This window comes from Sceloporus undulatus, chromosome 2, assembly GCF_019175285.1.
Source record: "Sceloporus undulatus isolate JIND9_A2432 ecotype Alabama chromosome 2, SceUnd_v1.1, whole genome shotgun sequence".
NCBI lineage: Eukaryota > Metazoa > Chordata > Lepidosauria > Squamata > Phrynosomatidae > Sceloporus > Sceloporus undulatus.
The window spans coordinates 63,650,844-63,673,614 of NC_056523.1; the positions used below are offsets into that span (position 1 = coordinate 63,650,844).

The 22,771-nt window shown below is 41.4% G+C and overlaps 1 protein-coding gene across 1 annotated transcript in view; it reads left to right on the forward strand.

Moving 5' to 3' along the window:
* Nucleotides 1-2,214: 2,214 nt before the first annotated feature.
* The window catches only part of NUP210 (nucleoporin 210), a 126,027-nt gene continuing 105,470 nt past the window's right edge, over nt 2,215-22,771 (forward strand). Inside the window, 3 exon segments of the mRNA XM_042451951.1 lie at nt 2,215-2,727; nt 14,919-15,055; nt 17,392-17,523. Coding sequence (XP_042307885.1) covers nt 2,546-2,727; nt 14,919-15,055; nt 17,392-17,523 — 451 coding nt within the window. The 5' untranslated portion in view covers nt 2,215-2,545.

Consider the following 22,771-nt stretch of genomic DNA (forward strand, 5'->3'; position numbering starts at 1 on the left):
AATTTGAATGTGTGGTGGTATGAAATGCATCTCTACTTTTACCCTGGGATCCCCCCATTGGAAAGAAACTACAATTCCTATGATCATCTGCTGTGATTTCCCCTCCTGTCCCAAGATTGCTGTTGAGAAAAAAGGAGCTGAGAGAAAAGTCTTGGCAGCCTCAGGGGGCAGCTAGGGGAAACCTCAGTGGAACAAATTTTGCCAAGAAAACCCTGCCATAAGTGTGATCCAAACCCTGCCATAAGTGTGATCAAACTTGAAGAGACAAGCTGTGCCCCAGCAGAGAAGGCAGGCTGGACTGGTACCAGGAGAGAGACCAAGCGGAAAATCTGTGCTGCGGAGTGGAAGGTGGCTGTAGAGGCATTAGAGAGGGAGGCGTAAAAGCCTCCTCCTTATTTCTTGTCACTGGGGGGGGGGGAGGTCCTTGGTCCAGAACTGTAAAATCCAGATGCAATCCAAACCTCCTTGTGCATGGGCAAACACGCTAATTCGCAAGGAAGAAGCCGCCTGATCTGATGAATTCTTTCACATTGGCTCTGCTTTTCCTTTCAAATGGCTGCTGTGTTCGGCATTGCATGGGATGAGGTAATATGTAATTACGTGCATTTCCGAATTGGCCTCTCTTTCTTCTTCTTTCAAGATTGGGGTGAAAAAGTCCATAGCCATATGAGAGCTGGCATAAAGTAGTGGCTTGAGTGTTGGACTGGAGACTAGGGTTCAATTTGGTCACGAAAGCCACTGGGTGACCTTATTTATTATATGTTAGATTTTATTCCACCTTTGTGCCAGAAAGGAGTCCATGGCAGCTCACACATAAAAACATTAAAAAAAAACACTTTGCAATAAAAATGTTAAAGCAATTAAATACAGCAAAATAAAAACAGTATACAATTACATACAGTGCACCCACGTCATATACGGGCGCGCCATACATGGCTTTCAGCATATGTTGGAAGCTGTGCCGGAAAGACTTCTCCTGCGCTTAGGCAGAAACAATGGGGCACGACGGGTGCGCGCTGCGGGAATGAGTTTACGCACATTTTCCCTTACGCGGTGGGGTCTGGAATGGATCCCCCATGTAAGGGAAGGACCACAACACACACCCCATATAAAAGCCATCCCATTATTGTGTCTTAAAAGCCTGCCTGAGTAAAAAAGTGTTCTGCTTGCTGGGGGAAAGGAAGGCAGTTCCAGAGGGTGAGAGCAGCTACTGAGAAGGCTCTCTCTGGTGTCCGAAAGGACTGGCAGGCACACAACAACAACAACAACAACAACAACAACAACAACAACCCCAAGAAAAGTTTTAAGAGCAATTACTCTGGTGTCCTTCTTAAAAAAAACCTTTATTACACAAACCCCAACAGTTTTAGCTAGGGAAAGCAGAGTATAGGGAAGGAAACACAAAAGGGGAAACACCACCCCTTCCCTCACAGCGCCTCTGCCCCGAGGCCCTCCTTTTCCAGGACATGTCCTACCTTTCAACCCTCTGTCCAGAAGGCATTCCAAAACGTTCTCCATTTTGAGCAGGACTAAGAAGCCTAAACTGATACTCATGTGTTTTGAGCTTTTCATTTGGCCATGCCCTCCATCTTTCCTCCAGTTTTGCAGTGTGTTTTGTCCTCCTTGACATTGAGGAGCACCTCTGATCACTATATGAGTGTGGTGAGCTTTTAATTTGGTCATGCCCTCTCTCCTTCTTGCTTGTCCTCCATTTTTGCAGTGTGTCTTGTCCTCCTTGACAGTGAGGCCCTCTGGTCACTATGGACCTGAACAGACAAGCCAAAATAAAGCTGTTTCAGGTCACTTTGGAGGTATGTTGTTTAAATGAAACACTCACCTTAAGAGGCCAGAAGCTGCGCTCTGGTCCTTAGGACTGGAGCATGGCTTTGGCATGGCTTCCGGCCTCTTAAGACGCATGCAGCATTTAAACAGCATACCTCCAAAGTGACCTGAAGCAGCTTTATTTTGGCCTGTCTGTTTGGGCTCTATATGAGTGTGCTTTTTAATTTGGTCAGCTTTCCCGTTTTTATTTATTTATTTATTTATTATGTTGTCCTCCATTCTCCAGGGAGCCTTTGTGGTTGTAAAACCTCGGGTGCCCAGTTCCTGGGCCTGAGAAGCTGAAGCCTTTCCAAACGGGGGAGGCTGAAAAAACCAAGCCACCCAAACATCCCCTCCCTGAGGAGGAGGAGGCGGAGGAGACGGGGGAGGAAGAGGCGGGAGGGTTGCAAGGAGGTCTGGGGGCAGGCTGTCTGTCCCCGGAGGCCTCCTCCTCCTCCTCCTGACGCGGGCTCTGCACCTGCTCCTGCCTCTTCAGCTTCTCTCGCCTTTTCTGGGCGCCCTTTTGAGCGCGCGCTGGGGGCTTTGCGCCTCTTCTTCTTCTTCTTCTTCCCCTGTGACTGTGAGGAAGGCTAGTAGTAGTAGTAGTAGTAGTAGGTGCTGCTGAAGCCGCCTCCCCTTTGCCTTAGGAAAGAGCTTAGAGCAACAACAAAAGGCAGCCAGGAGAAACTTTTCCCACGGGGAGGACCTTCCTCCTCCAAGCAGCATGGCCCTCTCTGGCCCTCGGTGGGCCCCTCGGCCTGGCCCCCTCCTGCTCCTGCTCCTGCTCCTGCTCTTGCCTTTGGCCGCCCTGCCTTCCAAGCTGAACATCCCCAAAGTCCTGCTGCCCTTGGCGAGGAGCACCAAGATCCACTTCACCCTGGAGGCGAGCGAAGGCTGCTACCGCTGGTGAGTGAGCGAGTGAGCGAGCGAGTGGCAGAGAGAGGAAAGGAAGGAGCAGCAGCAGCAGGAGGAGGAGGAGGAGGGCGGCTGCCAGGAAAGCGCGCCCTTTACGCCTGGACCAAAAGCCAAACAAAGCCTGGAAATGTCTTGGGCACAAGGGAAGCTGTACATCCTAGAAATCTGGAAGCAGCCAAGCTCTCTCGCCTTTTCCTCACAGAACTTCCCCCTGCCATGTTTTAGCTGGCGAAGTGTCACCAGGGCTGCATCCCCACTGCCGAAAGAATCTGCTCTGGGGGGATTCTGGATCTCCTTAGCCGCCTCTGGTGCCACACAATGAACTCTGTCCTGCAGGGCTAGTTGCTGCAAAACATGCAGTGTGGAAACAGATAAGCCTCAGGGGTGGTATTGGAAGGAGGCCTGCTCTGGTGCACCAGTGAACTATGGTTCCCAGAATTCCATGGCACTGAGCCATCCTGGCAGATACAATAGTATCAAGCTGGGTTATTTCTGCAGGATGCAGCCAAAGGTCCAAAACGCATTGCAGAAATAATCCAATTTGAGACCACTTTGACTGCCCTGGCTAGGGAATCCTGGGAACTCTAGTTTTGTGAGACATTGAGCCACCCTCTCTGTCAGAGAGCTCTGGGGCCACCGTAAACTACCATTGCCAGTATTCCCTGAGTCCAGGGCAACTTAAAGCAGTCTCAAACTGGATTATTTCTGCAGTGTGTTTTGGACTCTTATGCTCCTTCTGTTTCTAGGGTGGCTGCGCCACTGTCCCAGGCCTTAGCTGTGGTTCCTAAATGAAGGTGGGAAACATGCACCTCACAGTCATGCAGAGTTAGCTGTGTCCCCTCACACCAGCCAGGGATCTCTTTCAAAGTGTGGGCCATGCAATGTTAACATGTGCGTATGCACTTGGTTTCCCACCCCATGTCGCAGTGTGCCAAAGTGTGGTATCTTAGGCTGCATCACACTAGAGAAATAACCCGGTTTGGCAATGTAATTCAGAGTTTTTTGTGGGCTTTTTGGGCTATGTGGCCATGTTTTGGAAGAACACTTTAACTAGTGAAAGAACACTTTAACTATTTCAATTTTATCATTATCTGCTGGGATGAATTCTTGTAGCTCTTGTTTGGTCATTATGTTTGTTTTCTTAATGTGCAGCATTAAGCCTGCCTTGGCACTTTGCTCCTTGACCTTCTTCAGTAATTGTTCAAGCTCTTTATTGGATTCTGCTAGTGGTATTGTATCATCTGCATGTCTGACGTTATTAATATTCCTTCCTCTGATCTTCAGTCCTTCTACCTATGATCTAAGCCAGCTCTCTGTGGAGTATTTTCTGTGTACAGGTTGAATAAATAGGGTGATAGTTTGCAACCTTGCCTGAGCCTTTTGCCTTGTTACCTGTGCCAAGTAAAAATTGCTACTCACAGACAGGCAGATGAATTCTTGTAAATGAGGTGAGAGTGATGCATGGAGCTCCATGTACTGTTGGACCGAAACTCCTGTACTCCTTTACTATAGCTAGAGTTGATCAGAGTTACCACTGAGGGTCACTGTTTTATTTTATTTATATTCTGCCATTCCTCAAAAAGTGGGAGTTAAGGCACCTCATGGCAAGATTAAAGTAGCTAAAAATTTAAAACACACACACACACACAAATTAGGTTTAAATTATAATTAAACAGGTCATTTTAAAATCCAACCAAATAAAAGTTTTAAAAGCACATTAATAAAAACTTTAGAATGCATGCACAGGTTAAAAGCCCCTTCCTCAGCACCTAATCACTTGCCTAACCTGTCTGAACAGAAAGTTGCTTTCTCATCTTTGGAAGGACAACAGGATATGAGAAGCAGCCTAGTTTCCCTTGGAATGAAGTTTCACAGTCTGGGGGTTGCATACCCCTGTCAGGCCAAAACAGCTGGTTCTTTTTGCCTCTCCCCCTTTTTCTAAACTGCTGTGTGCTACAAAAAAGCAAAACAAAACAAACTTTTATCAGCAAAGAGACTAGCAAAAAGAATTGTGGAATAAATTAAATATAAATAAATAATGTAAGTTACAAAAGGCCAAAGTCTTTGTTCAGGTTTAATATGCATATTTTAAAAATATGAATTGCAGCTCCTAGAGGCTTTCATAATTATCAGGGAAGCAGGCGGGAAGGTGGAGTTTAACCACTTCCTTCTCTGCTTCAGTCTTGCCAGCAACCATGCTTTCAAAACTGCATGAAGAGAGATTTAACATGTACCTTGATGCACATTTGCCTAATAGTAACAGTGAGACTTAGTTTACTAACATCTCTTTCACACTAAACAATTATAGCATTTTGATACCACTTTAAAATATGCTCTAACTGTCCCAGTCTTACAGGAACAGTCCTGATTGTCCCACTTTTTCAGCTGCTTTAAAAATGTCCCAGGTCTCTCTCTCCTCCTTTCATTTTCTCTTTTTTTCCCTCAACTTACTTCAGATGCTGCAAACTAATTCCAAAGTGCAAAAGTAGTTTTCACTCAGTCAATTCAGCAAAGAGAAGGGGCATGTATAATTTTCAGGCAGAGAGCTCTAGTGCCTCACCAAATTACAAAGGCCAGAATTCTATATGATACAGCTTTGGCAGTTACAGTGGAATTACAGAACAGCACTTGAATAACGGTTGCATCTAACATTTGGTTCTGCCTAAGCACTGTAAACCTTGCATGTAGTTTGGCTCTATGTTTTGTGAACACAGCATGCAAAACTTGAATAAACAAACTGATTGTTTGTCATAAATCAGCCATAGCAAGATAATTGACTGACAATTTTGTACCAGTACCTATATTACAGAAGTGTTATACTAAACTGACATATCACAGGCATTTAACTGGGACTTCAATTGCACTTACTTTGTATGGCTTAGAATTTTCCCCCTGTTTTCCCCTTATGTTGATGTACAGGTTAAGTATCCCTTATCCAGAATTCTGAAATACTTCAAAATGCAAAATGGTCCACGTGGGTGGCTGAAATAATCACACTTGTACACTGATGGTTCAATGTACACAAATTTTGGTTCATGCATACAATTATTAAATATATTATGTATAAAACTACATTATGTATATGAAAAATAAATTAATTTCATTCTTAGACTTGGGTTCCCTTGCCAAGATACTTTGTTATGCATATGCAAATATTATAAAATGCAAAAAAAAAAATCTGAAATCAAAACACTTCTGGTCCCAAGCATTTCAGATAAGAGAGACTCACCCTGTATTTTGGTATTTGGTATATCTCCCTCCTCCCCAGCATGGCTTAGTAATGTATTTTGGAAGAGTAGGTTTTGATTAGATCATTTATTGAAACAGCTTGAATCTAAGCTTTGGGACATTGAGCAAAATTGGGAAGATATCCAAATAATAATAATAATAATAATAATAATAATAACAACAACAACATTTTATTTGTATCCCGCCTCTCCCACAGAATCAATCAATAAATAGATAAATTAACTTCATATGGCCATTCTAATGCCATTTTTAAGAACTTCCTGACAGTAAGGGCTGTTCGACAGTGGAACACACTCCCTCGGAGTGTAGTGGAGTCTCCTTCCTTGGAGGTCTTTAAGCAGATGCTGGATGGCCATCTGTCAGGAATGCTTTGATTGAGAGTTCCTGCATGGCAGGCGGTTGGACTGAATCGCCTTTGCGGTCTCTTCCAAATCTATGATTCTATGATTATGTTTAAGCCTTTAAACATGACTGACTGTCATAATTAGATTTAATCTGCACAGGACACACTCAGTACAGAATAACAAATATGTGAACAATAGTGACTATGTTCAGATCATCCTACTGTAAAACCTGCTGGACATTTGGCATTTGACATGTGTGTGGGAGCAATTGTATGCAGCATTGGTCTTGGCCTTTGTCCAAGAAGTATTGGTAGATCAGTTGTTGCAGGCCTTACATAATCAACATAACTGAGTGCCTGGGCTTATTCCTTGTGAAAGATAATTGACACAATAGTATTAGTAACAAACTATCCTTCAGAGAAACATGTGTACACTGGTGAATGTACACATTTGTAAATCTAGAATAGTCAGAGCAGATGTTTGATCCATTAGTGAAACTGAATCTCAAAGCCAAGAGTTTACTGACAGTCGTGATTGCACGTGAACCTTGATCCAGTCACACCTAAGCAACTGAAGTGCCATTCATTCAATGGGAGAGGGCTAAACATGTGCTCAACTCATAGCATTCACCACCTGACAATCTTGTATTTAGTGAATACAAGAAGCATAATTAGCTCCTGTGAATTTAGCAGGCTTCAGAAATGCGAACAGATGTTAGTATTATTTCAGCCTGTCAGGATTTTCATAGCAGATGAATATTCCCAATGTACTATGTGTAGGCTTAAAAAAACCTCTTTCTTATTAAGCACAACCATAGATATGAACAATAGACTTAAAGAGATGTGAAATTCTGTCCACAACATCTAGATCTATAAGGATTGAAGTAAGTTGTGGAAATCATATGTAATTAAGTGAATCTACTTAATATTCAGGCTATATTCATCTTAGAATTTTGAATCTCCTTTTTTTAAAAAAAAAACAAATCTAGGCAAAAACTCAGAGATTAAGATTACTAATTGTAAAAAGTGTGTGGAAATAGAACTATTGGTGAGACTGTTGAAGAAGCCTGTATGTGTGTGCCTTCAAGTTGCCTGTTAACATACAGCCACCCCATGAATTTCACCGAGGTTTCCTAGGTAAGGAATACTCAGACATGGTTTTGCCAGTTCCTTCCTCTGAAATATAGGGCCAAAACAGACCACCCATTTGAGCACTGGATTGGGGCCACAGCAACCTCATGCTGTGGCCCCAGTCCGACTCTTTCCCAGCTGAAAAAGAGGTGACAAAGTGCTGCTCCTTTCTGACCCAGCAAAATGGCACCCTTTCAGCCGCTGCCACAGCTTTGCAGCGCTCTTGCAGCATGTGGCATATAAATAGCAGGTGCCACTTCATAGCTGGTCCTGTAGACTATGGTCCCAAACAGACTGGCAGTAAGTGCTAGTTTGTCACAACACTGTCTGCCATCTGGTCAGGTGGGCAGCATGACACTGGCTTTGGGCAGCATTGGGGCGTGTGTCATTTGAGCACCACACCCCCTTACCTCCTCCAAACCAGCACTTACTGCCGGTCTGTTTGGGACCATAGTCTACAGCACCTGCTATGAAGTGGCATGCAGAATATAAATGCCACGCTGCCAGAGTGTCGCAACACTGCCCACTGTCTGGTCAGGTGGACGGCATGATACCAGCTTGGGGCAGTGTTGGGGCATGCGTCATCTAAGCGCTACACCTCTATGCCACCTCCAAGCCGGCGCTTACTGCCAGTCTGTTTGGGACCATAGTCTACAGCACCTGGTATGAACTGGTAGTCTCCCATCCAAGGGGCTGTCCGCACAGACCAAATGGTCCATCCTGTTTGAATAATGTAGGTTGTTAGCCCCAGGCTGGGGTTGAGCCAGGATCCCACAGACCATACATGGATTTGATGGATCTGACCTGATTCCAGGTCAGAAGGGCTTAACACAGGTCTAAATGACCTGCTCTTTTCTGTGGAGTTTCTCCAAAACTTGGTGACAAGCTCCACAAGCCCCTTACCTCCTTCTGCCATTGCCACTAGTGAGAAGACCCCAGTGAGAAAACATGCCATGCCTGACATGGAAAGGGGGTGCCTGACCATGTGGGTGCAGCCTAGTGCCCCATTTCCATGTGAGATGGGAGATGAAAGTCTTCTCACTAGCAGCAGCAGAAAAAAGTAAGGGGCACGCGACAGTAGCAGGTCTCTGTTGCATAAACATGGGCGTGTAAACTCCCACCTATCCCCAGGAACAGGGAATGATCTGGATTGGGACCTGGACCAGGATAGCATGGGCTTGTCTTGTCTGTTCAGGGTCTTAATACAGACCAGGACTGATTAGTTTCCAAGATCAGATGAGATTTGATGCCTTTAGGGCATTTAAGCCCCCTTGTACCCCAAAAACCAAACCAAATAAAAGCAAAACCACACTACAATAGCAGATCAGATTACTGCTAATTTCAAAGTTAAGCAAAAATTAATTCACAACTTCAACATTTTCTCAACTTTAAATCTGTTATGAATTTTCCAGGACTCAGTTTAAAGGTGCGGCTGAACATATCTGATTTTGTAATGGGATCCATGTTCGGCATTCTGAAAACTAATATCTTTCATGTGTATTATTCCCCTTGGACCATTTCGGACCCCCCCCCCTCGCGTAAGGGAAATCCCGCGTATAGTGGATTATTTTTATTTTTAATGAGGCTTGTGCCCCATTACTTCTTCTGGGGGGGGGGACTTTCAGTGTATGCTGAAAGCTGCATGTATCGTGCCCGCCTATGACGCAGGCACATTGTATATTGTTGTCATTTATACCAGATTTTTTTTGTGGTCAGCTCTAGTTATGTTATATGTTTTGTCATGTTACATGTAATGTCACAGACAGATGCATCTCCCAATGGCTTTTTGTACTCTGCTCAATAAGCCTAGGCCACTAACAAAATTTCTAAGCACTAGTCTTATCCTGATGTTCCTTGCTTCTTAGTCTGATGTTTTGTTTATAAGTGTTTCATAAGCCTACTTAAAAGATCTTGCTGCACAGAAAAACAACAGGAAGTAGAGTTGTTTCACAAGTGTGTTTAATCTTATATTCTCTGTGTAAGAAAAAACAGACGTAAAATTATGACTGTGACTTCACACACAGAGAGACAATTTAGAACAGTGACATAAGTTATCTTACTTTTGTATTGTGTTGTTTATTGTCCAATTCTATACAATTTATTCAGAAGTAACCTATTGTTCCCATCCAAGCTAATGAAAACATATGCATGAATATTTTTCTTATTATTAGATCAATATTTGGCTTTCCTGTCTTCAAAATGAGAAGTATGCAAAGCAGGCCTAGGTTGGATCACACTCATGTTGACTGAACTTAACATTATTGTCAGTATGTGGATGCAAGGCAGACCTTAGGTTGATTCAACCAGAAGATGAGTAGAGGCTTGGTGTTTTCTCACTGTGTTTGTGATCTACCCATATTAAGGATTCAAAGCCTCTATAAGTACTATTCTGTGTGTGTGTGTGGGGGGGGGGGGTAATTAAAAAGGAGAAAATTGGTTGAACTAACCATGCATCACAGTTAAGAGAAACTATTAACCTGAATCATTTGCTGCCAGTAAATATTATAATTAGGTTATTACCAACCCATGGTGTATTTGAACTGGATCACTTTGTACTTATTTAATATTGTAGCTTGCTTCTGCTTTACGGTAAGTAATATCATATGTTTTAGCACTCAAGAATAAAATAGAGGCAGGTAGGTGTGTGTGTGTGTGTGTGTGTGTGCCCAGCAGATGTTGAAGAACTCATTTATAACAATGAAGAGTGATAGTTACTAGTAGCCACAAACCTGTCAGCAGTCATTTTAGTGCCTTTTTCCTTCCTGTTTCCATCTTCAAGTCAAGTGCATTTTAGCACTTCAGTGTTCAGACTGAAGTTGTTCTTTCAAATATAATGTAATAAGCATTCTTGTCCTGTCTTCAGGTTGATTTCTAAGACATCATAGCAGGATGTGTGGGTGAAAATACTATTTTTATTTTAAAAAATTGAAATATTTGGTGTCACTGTTTGTGTGTACAACAGATGTTAATCTTACTGTTGTGCATTGCAGTTTATGCCAGTTTGCAATTTCATTTCCCCATTTTTGTTTTAAAAGACAGAAAAATGAGAGTAATTTGACAGCTAGACAAACTGAGTTAAATGAGTACAGAGGATATTGATGATTAATTCAAGGTTTCCTGACACATTTGCACAACAAGTTTAAATCTCTTTTATTTCAGTTAACCTTTAAGGCTTTCTTTAGAGGATCCTGAGGATTGAAATCCAGTGTGTTGCTCGTAATTTTCTGTTAGTGATTCCTAATGGCTACAGTTTACAGAACTATAGTGTTACCAGTTTTCTAGGGGAATGAAATGGCTTTGGTATTACAAATGAATTAAGCCACTGAAGTATACCACACCCAACTTACTCTGCATTTTGTTTTGTTTTTTAAACAAGACTTGCATTGCCCATCTGACTGTCCACTCATCAACTACCAAATATCCTAGCTCTGTGCACTGGGCTCTATATTTTCTGCTGCATAACAAAGCATTGGGCTAAAATCTTGAAATGAGTTTTAACAAAACTACTGCATTGTCGGACTTCTGTACAGAGGAAGTAACCCATGTTAAACATCAACACGCTGTTAATCTTCTATTGTGCATATGAGAGGCAAAATAGGGCAAGGGGTTTCAGGTCATGTTCTTGATTTTTTTCCCCTCTTTAATTTTTGGTTGGAGGTTAAATGTTCAGGATGAAAGAACTATTGATTTTTCATTGTCTAATGGTACTATTCCTACTCAGCATGGACGTAGAAAGGACTTGAGTTGAACTTTAATCCTCTAGTCCAGCCCTATAGAATACTGATTCATGAGCAAAAGAGAATTTATTTGTTTATCTTCTTGAACAATTCTTTGAAAAACTGAACCAGTCTTTTGAGTAGCACATGCCAATGGAGGCTCAAGAGGACTCAATGGCTCAGAAGGCTAGGGATCAGCTTCAGGTTCTCTGCCAGCTATAGCCTTTCATGGACAGAGTTAATCTAGCCACAGTGGTTCATGTAACCTGCCAAGTATATTACTATGATGTGCTCAATAAGGGGTTACCCTTGAAGATAACGGTGGTTGCTACATCAGGGAACTGCAGCAGACAAACTGCATGATTCCTGGACGCAGCAAAAAGAACCCACAAAAAGCGGGTTCTTTTTGCAGCACAGAAATGATGCCGCAAGGCGCCAATGGTGCACTCGCGGCTTCATTTCCGACGTACGGACGCTAAGTGTCTGTGATGTCAAAATGGCGGTACCCATGTAGAATGGGCGCCACCATTTTGTACGCACTCAGCGTGTACTAGGGTTAGGGGCATCCAGAAAGTACGCCCTTTCTAACCCTAGTACGTGCTTTGCACGTATTTTCTGCCCGTGCAGAACGGGCCTTAGAAACTGCAGCTGGTGCACAGCAGCTAGACTGCTGAGCAACATATCACCTAGACAGAATTGCACTGGCTTAAAAGAACTACATTGGCTGTCAGTACACTACTGGCCTGATTTTATATACAGTGACATTTAAAGCCCTAAATGTTGTGGAGCTTCAGTACTGAAAGGAGTATTCCCTGTGTATAATTGACTGAGGTCTGCTGGAAGGGCTAGCCTCTAGTTCCCACCAGTGGGGTCTATCATTTCCTGCTGACATGACCTTTGAGAATATGTGGAGTCTCCTCAGCTGTGGCATCCTGATTGTGGAATGTCCTCCCCTTAGAAGCCTGATGGTGCCAGTGTTGAGTTCACTGTGGCACCAAGTCAAAGCATGTCTGTTTACTAAAGCCTTTGAGTCCTGATTGATTCCAGGTGTTTATGTGCATGAATTACATGTTTTTAGCTTTAAATTTTAAAATAATTTTTATTCTGTTTAAACTACTTTTATTGCTTTAAATTGTTGCAATCTGCATTTGTAAATTTTACTTGAATCATGTCCTAAGATCTCATGTTCAGTATTTAGTCATTGTTGTTAGGTAAATATGTCATTAGTGCAGTTCAACTCAGTGGTTGTTTAGCATAACCCTCCCCAACCTGTTCCCTTTTAGATTGTACTACATCTTCCATCATCCCCAGCCAACATGATCTTTAAGTGAGCATTGAATTCATGAGTTCATCTGCCTCCTTCTCTCTTCTGACATGGTCCAAATGAAAGCAAAAACCTTTTATTCCATTTTCAATTAATAATTCAACTTTATGTCCAAACCCAAAATTCTGGTTATGTTTATCGTTGGTTTATTGAAACACGTTGGGTGCAAAAATCACACCTTGAAGCTTGTTTCAATAAACCAAATTAAGAAAATCATGCTTAGGCAGGAAACCTGCACATCAGCTGAACTGGGTTGCTGGGGAAACCTGTAAATTTTGAGTGAAAGTCTGTGTCCTCTAGTTCTGAATGGCATTGACAAGGGTTATTGGCCCTCTTTGGAAATACTGCAGATCTGATTGATGTCCTGGTAGACAGGGGTGGCTTCATCATTTTCAGTACTCGTGGTGTGTTGATTTATTTCTCGGGTGGTGTTCGATTTATTCTCTTCCTTGTTGTGTGCACAGCTGCTTCTCCACAGAGTATGTTACACTTCTCTGTCCCATAACTATCCCTGTCCTGGGCTCTGAGAAACAAAAGAACATTGGGAGCCCCATCCTGAGAATATATTAATTTCAAATTCCTCTCAGAAAATGGGTTCCTGATGTTTCATCCAAACTGCAAGCTTTTTAAAAAAAGAAAGAGAGAGGTTTTAGTGATTTGAGTTGGTAACTTCAAAACTCCCTTCTTCCATTGTTTTATCCTCTGCAGGTTAAGAAACATTTTTAAGGCAATGTTGGAAGGTGAAACTGCTGCAGGGAAGACAGAAACACCTGGAATTAATTTCTTTGGGATAGAGGGAAAGACTGGATGCATCCAAATTACATGACAAGGGGAAGTTTTATCCCAATGCAAACCAAGGAAAGATTCCAGATTTTGCTCTTAGGTTGTTTCTTTGGTTTATTCACAAGGAATAAAAATGAGAAGAGATGCTAGCTTCTGCCACATAATACAACAGACCAACAAGCCATGGAGCCATTCCTGTTGTGAACAGAAGTTAATACTAATCACCTGATACTGATGGATTAACTATAATCTACCATAGAAAAACTAGAAAATGAATTAATCATCCCATTAGAGCAAACAATGAACAACATATTAAAAAAAAGAAGGCCCAGGTCCTGGGAAAATGCCCACATAAAAATAATACCAAACGAAGATCAAGATGTTACAGATTCAAAATAAATTAGACCAAAAAATTAGACCAATATTTAACATGCCTGTAAAATTTTAGTATCCATATTGGCAGAGAGATATTGAGGGGATGGATTGATCAATATCAAATGAGTTTCCTACACCAAAGACCAATGAAAGATAACATCAGGTGCATAATGGAGTATTACAAAAAATATACCAGCTATATTTGAAAACATTTTTACTATTTTTGAATGTGCTTCTTCAATATAACTTTAAAAATCATGAAAGCTTCCAGTTGTTACAATGAAAAATGAAGGAAAGAGTGTTTAAAAACATGAGTGCCTACTTAAATTACTATAACTCTGCAGCAGAGATGAGCTCTAAAGCCTGCTCTGACTCAGTGAAGACCAGCAGACAGGAAGCAGTTGGATTGCATCCTCTTTCAAATCCCTTTGTCTTTGTTTACTGATGAAGGAAAATAGCAAGAAGAGAAATATGGAGGAGGACAGTGGAAGGGAGGGGAATGGAATGGAATGGCAAGTGTGGGATGCCAGAGAGGGAAATGGAGAAGGGCATCAGCACCAGGGGTAGCTGGAAAAGCACATATGTAGTTGGAACAGGAATGGAAGGAAAGAGAGTGGACATGGATGATACATTGTAGGATGGCAACAAACATTCTATGACATTATGAAATGCACTATAAAACCATCTGGAAATCACAAGAAAGCTCTACAACATTTAGGAATGATCAGAAAATTGAATACAATATATTAGTTAAAGAAGTAAAGAAAATATAAAGAATTATCATAAATTCGTAGAAAAAAACTTTAGATATTTTAGAAACCATGGATTAGAATAATTAGAGGTCTCCTAGAGACTTTGAGTTTAAGTCAGAAGAACATACTGGGGGTGTGTGGAAATATCTTGCCATACTGCTGTCTCCCCTTTCATCATTAATGCCATTAGCCCATACAAAACTGATGAAATTATTTTGTTATACTGTATGTCTGTCTTAGGAATTTGAATGATGGCAAACATTCCATAGTTTTACAATTCAGGAAATTACTGAATTCTTAGTCATTCAAAATCCCAGAATTTTAAGTTATATTTTTATGTTATAACAGGGATTTTCTAGTTAATGATATATTTGAAATTGATGGGAGATGTTGATGCTATATAATTAACCATAGCATGGCTTTATTTAATAAAGTTAAGCAGCTTTTAATGAAATTATGATTGATTTATAATCTAATAATTTTAAAAGATTTTTTTTTTAAAAAAATAGGACTTCCACCAGACCAGAGGTTGCCAGCATAGAAGCTATAGAACAAGACAACCGCCAGTGTTCACAAAAGGCTATTGTCCAAGCGAAATCATCCCAAGTATCACGTCTAACAAGCATTATTTTGGCTGAAGATATTTGTGAGTACAATATTGAACTCCCTTTTTATATGGAGATGTTTTAGTGGGTTTTATTCTGAGACAGTTCTCTAGTATAATAGAGTCTGTACATTTTGCACCCATTCCCATGAGAATCTTAATGGATACACTCACAGTGTGCTTCTGTGCATGGTTACTTAGAAGTGTTCAGTGGGGTTTATTCCCAGCTGTATATAGGATTGCAGCCGAAGTGCAGAAATGAATGATCCTACTTCTCTCCCTGTATGTGTGAAGTTTTAAACTGTCAAGGAGAAAGAGAAAGAGCTAGAATTCAAAATGACATATAGTTCACCTGTGCTTCCTGTTCATTTCTTCCAGCAAGTATGACCTCTTTCTTAGACTGATTGGGTTTTTCCCCTTAGAAGGACTCACCTGCACCAAGGTTTTCTACTATTTGATAGACAATGGCCTGTTACAGACTGCCAAAATAAAGCTGCTTCGGGTCTCTTTGGAGGTATGCTATTTAAATGATGCTTGGGTCCTAAGAGTCCGGAAGTCGCGCCAAAGCCACACTCCATTCCTCAGCACTGGAGGGCAGCTTTGGTGCAGCTTCTGGATTCTTAGGGTGCATGCATCATTTAAATAGCATACCTCCAAAGAGACCCGAAGCAGCTTTATTTTGACAGTCTGTAACAGGCCTACCTGTTAGTAACTACATACAAAAGCATCCCACAGAGATGTGAAGGAAAAGGTGGTTTGATCTATACATATGGTGGAGGGAGAAGCAGAGAAGTATTACTAGGGAACAGGAAGAAGTAAAATACCTATTGTCTGCTAAAAGAAAAGGCATAGAAGGCAGGGAAAGGATATAATACCTAAAGTCAGATGAAAGAGTGAAAAAAAATGGAAAAAAAATGGATTAAGGTGAAAAGGTGAGATTTAAAATATCATCTTCAAATCTTGTATTTAACCATTTTTAACTTACACATAGCAGTTATATTGCTAGAGAAGCCCAAAGAATACATTTGTGAATGGACTACTGTAGTCTATTTTGGACTAGTTTGTTTTGTGACAATTTGGGGAAATACAAACAGAGGTTAAGAGTGGTAGCTGCGGCTGATTGTTTCTGGTTAGTATGCATTTCAGAGAACCAGTGCCTGGGACTATGTACACCTCCATTCTCTCCCTCTCTCTCTTCCCCCCTGCTCTCTCTCTCAGACACATGCACATACACTAGCAGTATGTTCAGCTGCATGTAGTATGATTTATTTTGAGATGGGTACAAAAAACCATAAAGGGATCTTGCTGATCATTGAATTGATCACAAAAAGAGTGTTGTGAGCTAGATTTTAGCCCTGATACTTCTTTTTCCCCCCTAAACATTGAACAAAGTGATTTGAATCCAGAGTAATACTGGGGAAAGGGGTTTTCCATAGTGGTAGAATTCAAAGATATAGCAGTGTTAGTCTGTGGAATCAGTATGTAGAGAGATCTTGTAGCACCTTTGAGACGAACTGAAATAAAGAATGCTGGCGAAATGTCAGAAAGAAACTGCTAGAACATGGCCACATAGCCCGAAAAACCCACAAAAAACTATGGATGCCAGCCATGAAAGCCTTCAATTTTACATTGAAATAAAGAAGTTGGTAGCATGAGTTTTTGTAGACTTTAGTCTACTATATGCATCTGAAGAAGTAGACTGAAGTCTGCAAAAGTTCATGCTGCCAACTTTTTTATTTCAGTTAGTCTCAAAGGTGCTACAAGATCTCTCTACTTAGGGAAAGGGGTGTTAATATACAGTGACTTAAACCTCCTGTCAACCTCCAAATTTTCTCAACAGATCTCTGCTCAGGATCAAGCGGTGTAGTAGGCTATGTGGTGTGTTGTGTGGGCAATAATCTGTTAGAGACACTTTCCAGTACCAGAGCTCCCATTTACAGGCTGGGGATTTCATCCTCGGTCTTCTGCAGCACAGTGCACCCAAATTAAGAAAATTTATCAGTCTTCATGAGAGGCCTTTTAGGGGTTCAGGTGGTGGTGAACAGGAATGTCACTTGGAGTCTATTTTTTCTTCCTAAATCTCCCTTAATCCAAGCCTGTAAGTAAAAGGAGAACATTGTTATAGGAAGTAGCATGTTCTTTATGTTGAATTAACAGGTGACTCTTCTTGCTGAATACATATTGAAAACCATGCCCCTTCATTTCCATTACTCTGCTATCAGGTTATAATTGCCTCTGTTGTGTGTTGAATAAAAACCTTAATTTTTACCTGAGAAAATGGCTTGTTACCTCAACACATTTAAAACAGACATAAAGCTGTCAGATTTCTTCAGGCCAATAGGATTGAGTCATTGATTATTTTCCTGTATCTTATCCAGTGACTGGTCAAGTGCTTCGCTGTGATGCTATAGTGGACATAATTCATGAGATCCACATTGTGTCCACTACAAAAGAATTGTATCTAGAGGATTCACCACTGCAATTGAAAATTCAAGCATTAGATTCTGAAGGTAAGAGTCTTTCTGAACTATCCACTTAGCTCTATATGATTTCCCATTCTGCTTTGGTTATTACATTTGATCCATACTGATTTTTTTCTTTTATAAATCCAAAATCATGAGTAATATTGGGCAAATGATTTTAAAATAGCCGTTTTCCAAATACATTTATTTCTATGTGCATTTCCTGTATTACCGCTCACCTAATCAGATGAAAGTACTTCCACTAAATACCTTAATTTGGGATACTTTCTGAGCACAATGAGAATGCCAGTGTTCTAGTATTACAGGGCATAAAAATGCCTCATGTCCGCAAGAGTGTTTCTTCATGTTGAAGCAAGGGCATTCTCATGCAGAATAGAATCATAGGATCATAGAGTTGGAAGAGACCACAAGGGCCATCCAGTCCAATCCACTGCCACGCAGGAACTCAAAATCAAAGTGTTCCAGACAGATGGCCATCCAGTCTCTGTTTAAAGACCTCCAAAGGAGACTCCACTACACTCTGAGGGAGTGTAGTCCACTGTCAAACAGTCTCACTGTCAGGAAGTTCCTCCTAATGTTGAAGTGGAATCTTTATCTGGAGATTACATCCTCTGGATCCTATTCTCTGCAGCAGCAGAAAACAAGCTTGATCCATCCTCAATAGGACACCCCTTCAAATCAGGGCTAATCATATCACCTCTTAACATCTCTTCTCCAGGCTAAACATCCCCATCTCCCTAAGTCGTTCCTCATAGGGCATGGTTTCCCCACAAAAAGGGAGGGGCAACTCTACTTTGGTTGATGCAGCCTAGAATCCTATTCACCTTTTTATCTGCTGCATCACACAGTTGACTCATGTTCAGCTTGTGGTATACTAGGACTTCTAGATCCTTTTCACATGTAGTCTTGTTAAGCCAGATGTCCTTTGATTTTTTTTGCCCTAAGTGCAGTACCTTACATTTCTCCATGTTGAAATTCATTTTGTTAGCTTTGGCCCATCTTTCTAATCTATTAAGGTCATTTTGAATTTTCATCCTGCCCTCTGGGGTATTAGCCATTCCTCCTAATTTGGTGTTATCTGCAAATTTGATAAACATGCCCCTTATTCTTTCATCTAGTTAATTGATAAAGATGCTGAATAGCACTGTGCCCTGGACAGAATCATAGGATCATAGAGTTGGAAGAGACCACAAGGGCCATCCAGTCCAACTCGCTGCCATGCAGAAAATCACAATCAAAGCATACCCAATAGAGGTGGAATTTTTTCCTGTAGCTTGCATCCATTGTTCCGGGTCCTGTTCTCTGGAGCCGCAGAAAACAAGCTTACTCCCTCCTCAAATATTTAAACAGGGCTATCATATCACCTCTTAAACTTCTCTTCTCCAGGCTAAACATCCCCAGCTCCCTAAGTTGTTCCTCATAGGGCATGGTTTCCAGACTTTCACCATTTTAGTCATTTTCCTTTGGACACACTCCAGTTTTTCAACATCCTTTTTGAATTGTGGTGCGCAGAATTGGACACAGTATTCCAGGTGAGGCCTGACCAAGTTGTCACATAATGTGGAATCAAAAGGTAAAAACTTCCTTTGATAGAAATCAGCTTATGACTACTTTGGATGAGAGGGATTCTTACTCATTAATTGATTTAATGGGTGTATTCAGGTATGAGTTAAGTAAAGCTGCTTTGAAGAGTATTGCTTTGGTTTCAAAGAATCAAGCTGGTTCCTGAACATGATGTGCTTGTAATACCTGTGCTCTAAGACTGCTGTGGTCAATATCACAGCAGGAAATTCAGTTTTGCTTGATGTTTGCTGCAAAGCTGCAGCTTCAGCAGTATTGAAATTCTTTCCTTTGTTTCAGCAACATTGTGGGAAGATTTATCTTAGCTGTGCAATATGGAATCATGTGTCATGAAAACGACCAATTATGACTCTACATCTTGTATACAATACCCCCAGGCACTTAAATCTATTTTTTTCCTGTATAGTACATTGCGTTTTTTAATAGGAAGTTTTAGGATGGAAGAGCAATGCACAGTACTTCATACTCTATTTTAGTCACCCACAGTTTAAAAATGTATAAAATCACAGGGAAGATATAAATGCATCACTCTTTAGAGGGACTAAATGAAAGTTAAAGTGTGTCTTTTTATTTAGATTGTGGCATTAACAGTTTAATTTTAGCAACTGGGGAGTGAAATTAAAATATTTTGTTTCAACACCAGACACATAGATGGGAGTTTTTAGTATTACAGGTTGAGCATCCCTAATTCAAAATCTGAAATGCTCCAAAATCCTAAACCATTTGAATGCTGACATGACACCACAAGTGGAAAATTCCACACCTGACCTCAATTGATGGGTCACAGATGCTGAAGTCCTTATATATAAAATGGCATGGGGCAGCAACAGCGGTGGTGGTAAACTCCAGGCCTTCATCTTCAGGCTCCTCCACCTCTGGGGAGCTTGCCAGCCACCCACATCCACCTTTGAGAGAGGGCTTCGGTGCTTCTGCTTGATTCTTTATAAAAATTTCCTTCAGACTATGTGTATAAGCTGTATATAAAACATAAATGAACTTGTCCCTAGGTCCCATATCCAAGATATTTCATTATGTACAGCCGTCCCTCCGTTTGTGCAGACTTCAAAATCCTCAACCCTCAATTATGCGTGAGGGGCAAATGCAGGGACATAAATTGTAGTGTGTGCCTGTGCAGGCATGTTGCCATTCAAGCCAATGGGGCTTGCATATTGGCGGATTTCTGTTTTCATTTGGGGGGGCCCAGAATGAATCCCCCGCGAAAACAGAGGGATGGCTGTATATGCAAATATTTCACAATTTAAAAAAATCCAAAATACTTCTGGTTCCATTTCACATAAGGGGTTTACAAGTAAAACAACTAGAAAATAAAAAGTAATTTATAAGGTTAAGAAAAACCTCTTAAATCCCCAAATCTATATTATCAGTTAATTTAAAAACCCTGTGACTGAAGCATTAATTTCTGGTATGGAAGAAGTCAATGAACAGGGTAATGTAGAAAGTATTGTTAGGAATGGAGAGAAACCATCTATGAATATTCAGTAATATTAAAAACCAAACCACTAAATTGCTTTCGTTTAGGTTAATTTAGATTAACAGAGCAATTTTTTACATGCTTACTATGGCCCCATTCCCACTGGCCCAGTTAATGTGGGTGGAACTGGGTAGATCCGTATGCCCCTCCCCCGAATCTCTCTGTGAGCGAGTGCCCACTACGACTGAGGGGCATTTTAACCCGAATGCCTTATCGGGTTTAACTTGAGGGCGCCTGCTGTCAATCAAGCAATCGTCATAGGTGACGTTTGCAGGGGCATCGGAAGTGTCCTCCCCCCTCCTTTTTTTTAAAGAGCCATGCACAAGATGCCCCAAAGTGCACACCTTTTGTCAAATAAACCTCTTTGTGTGTGTGTGGGTGCAGGTTATGATCTCCCCCTGGCCCCATTTTCAACCCCAAAATGCAAATTAATGCATCCAGTATCCCCCATTCCTTGCCACCCCAGAATGCCTCATACACAGGTAATCATAATAATAATATCAATAATATTAATTCCTCACCTCGGAATGCCAGAAAAGGATGCATTTTTTTTTTTTTTTGCTCTCTCTAGGCTACCCCTGAATTCCTAGCAAAAGCTGTATCAATTTGTCAATTTACATAATTGGAAAGAGAAGCGTTACATTCAGTTGGTAACATTCATCCAGCAGTCATTCCAAAGGAAATAATAGCCTGCCCTAGCAAAAGCTGTATCAATTTGCCAAGTTGCAACATTCGATTGGTAACATTCATTCCCAATACAGCAGTCATTCCAAAGGAAATAATAGCCTGCCTTATCAAAAGCTGTATCAATTTGCCAAGTTGCAACATTACATTCGGTTTGTAACATTCATTCGCAATCCAGCTGAAAGACTATGCGAATAGAATAGACAGAGAAAAATAATTTTAAAAGAATACACATCAAAAGGAAAAGGTCCCTGATGGATAGGAGAGGCTTGTCTTGCTCTGCCCCCCCACCTGCCCTGAAATGACCCTTGCTCCTTCTCACTATCTATCTATCTATTGCCAAGAATATGCATATTTTTTGCCAAAAATAATTTAAAAACATACACATCAAAGGGAAATTATCAGAAATAGAAGAGGCTGCTTCTGCTGCAGCTGGATTTCCCTACATGCCCCAGCGTAGCCCCGCAACCCAATTCCCCCTGAAAATCCTCCTCCTCCTCCTCCTCCTTCCTTCAGACCCTCTCCTTCATCGGGGATACCCATTGACTCTTTCTCCCAGCTCCTTCATCCTCCTCCTCCTCCTCCTCTTCGTCCTTCATCGCTTTCTCCACCCCCACCTCTCTCTGACAGCCCTCTGCAGCCCAAAAGTCACCCCTTTGCATCCAGATTCCCCTTTTTTCGGCTCTTTCCTCCTCCTCCTCCCTCCCTCCCTCCCTTCTGATGATGGGAGGGAATGCCCTGCCCTTTGCCCACCCTATGACCTAAATCCCTCCCTCAATTTGCCCCGGTCATGATCGGGCGCAAGTTCATATTCCACAGAACCCGGGGTTTCTCAAAAGAAATGCTATTTGCGCCGATTTCTTTTAACTCGCTCTAAGGGGCATTTGCCACGGAACGGGTGTGCAAGCCTCTGATTCACTTGTGGGGGATTTGGGGTGAATATGAACTTCACGTGCAAGAATCGATTTCAGAACTGGGGTAAATTGTAATGTGAATGGTCCCTCAGAAATAAATTCCACTCAATTCAGTGGGTTATTCTCAGCTTACTATGTGTATAGCAGGAGTACGAATCATGCAACCCTACAGATGTTAGATTGCATGCAAATCCCAGGAGCCTTAGTCAGCATAACCAGTTGGAAGGACTGTTTTGAACTGCCGTCACACAACTTCTGTGAGCCACACAGTTCATACCCCTGAGGATTACAATCTCAGTCTTGCAAGTCATTTCTATTCTTCAAATTTGAGGCAGGAAACATCAAATTATCCCAAATTATCATGTGGTAGTCTCAAATAGAGAGCCAGCATAGTGTAGTGGTTTGAGTGTTGGACTAGGACTCTCTAGAATAGGTTTTGAATCTCTATTCAGCAGTGTAAAGTCCCTAAGTGACCTTGCACAGGTCACATACTCTCAACCTCAGAGGGAACCAAAGACAAGCCAGCTTTGAGCAAATAGTGCCAAGAAAACAATGTGATAGGGTCTCCACAGGATTGAAAGGACTTAAAGGCACACAACAGTCT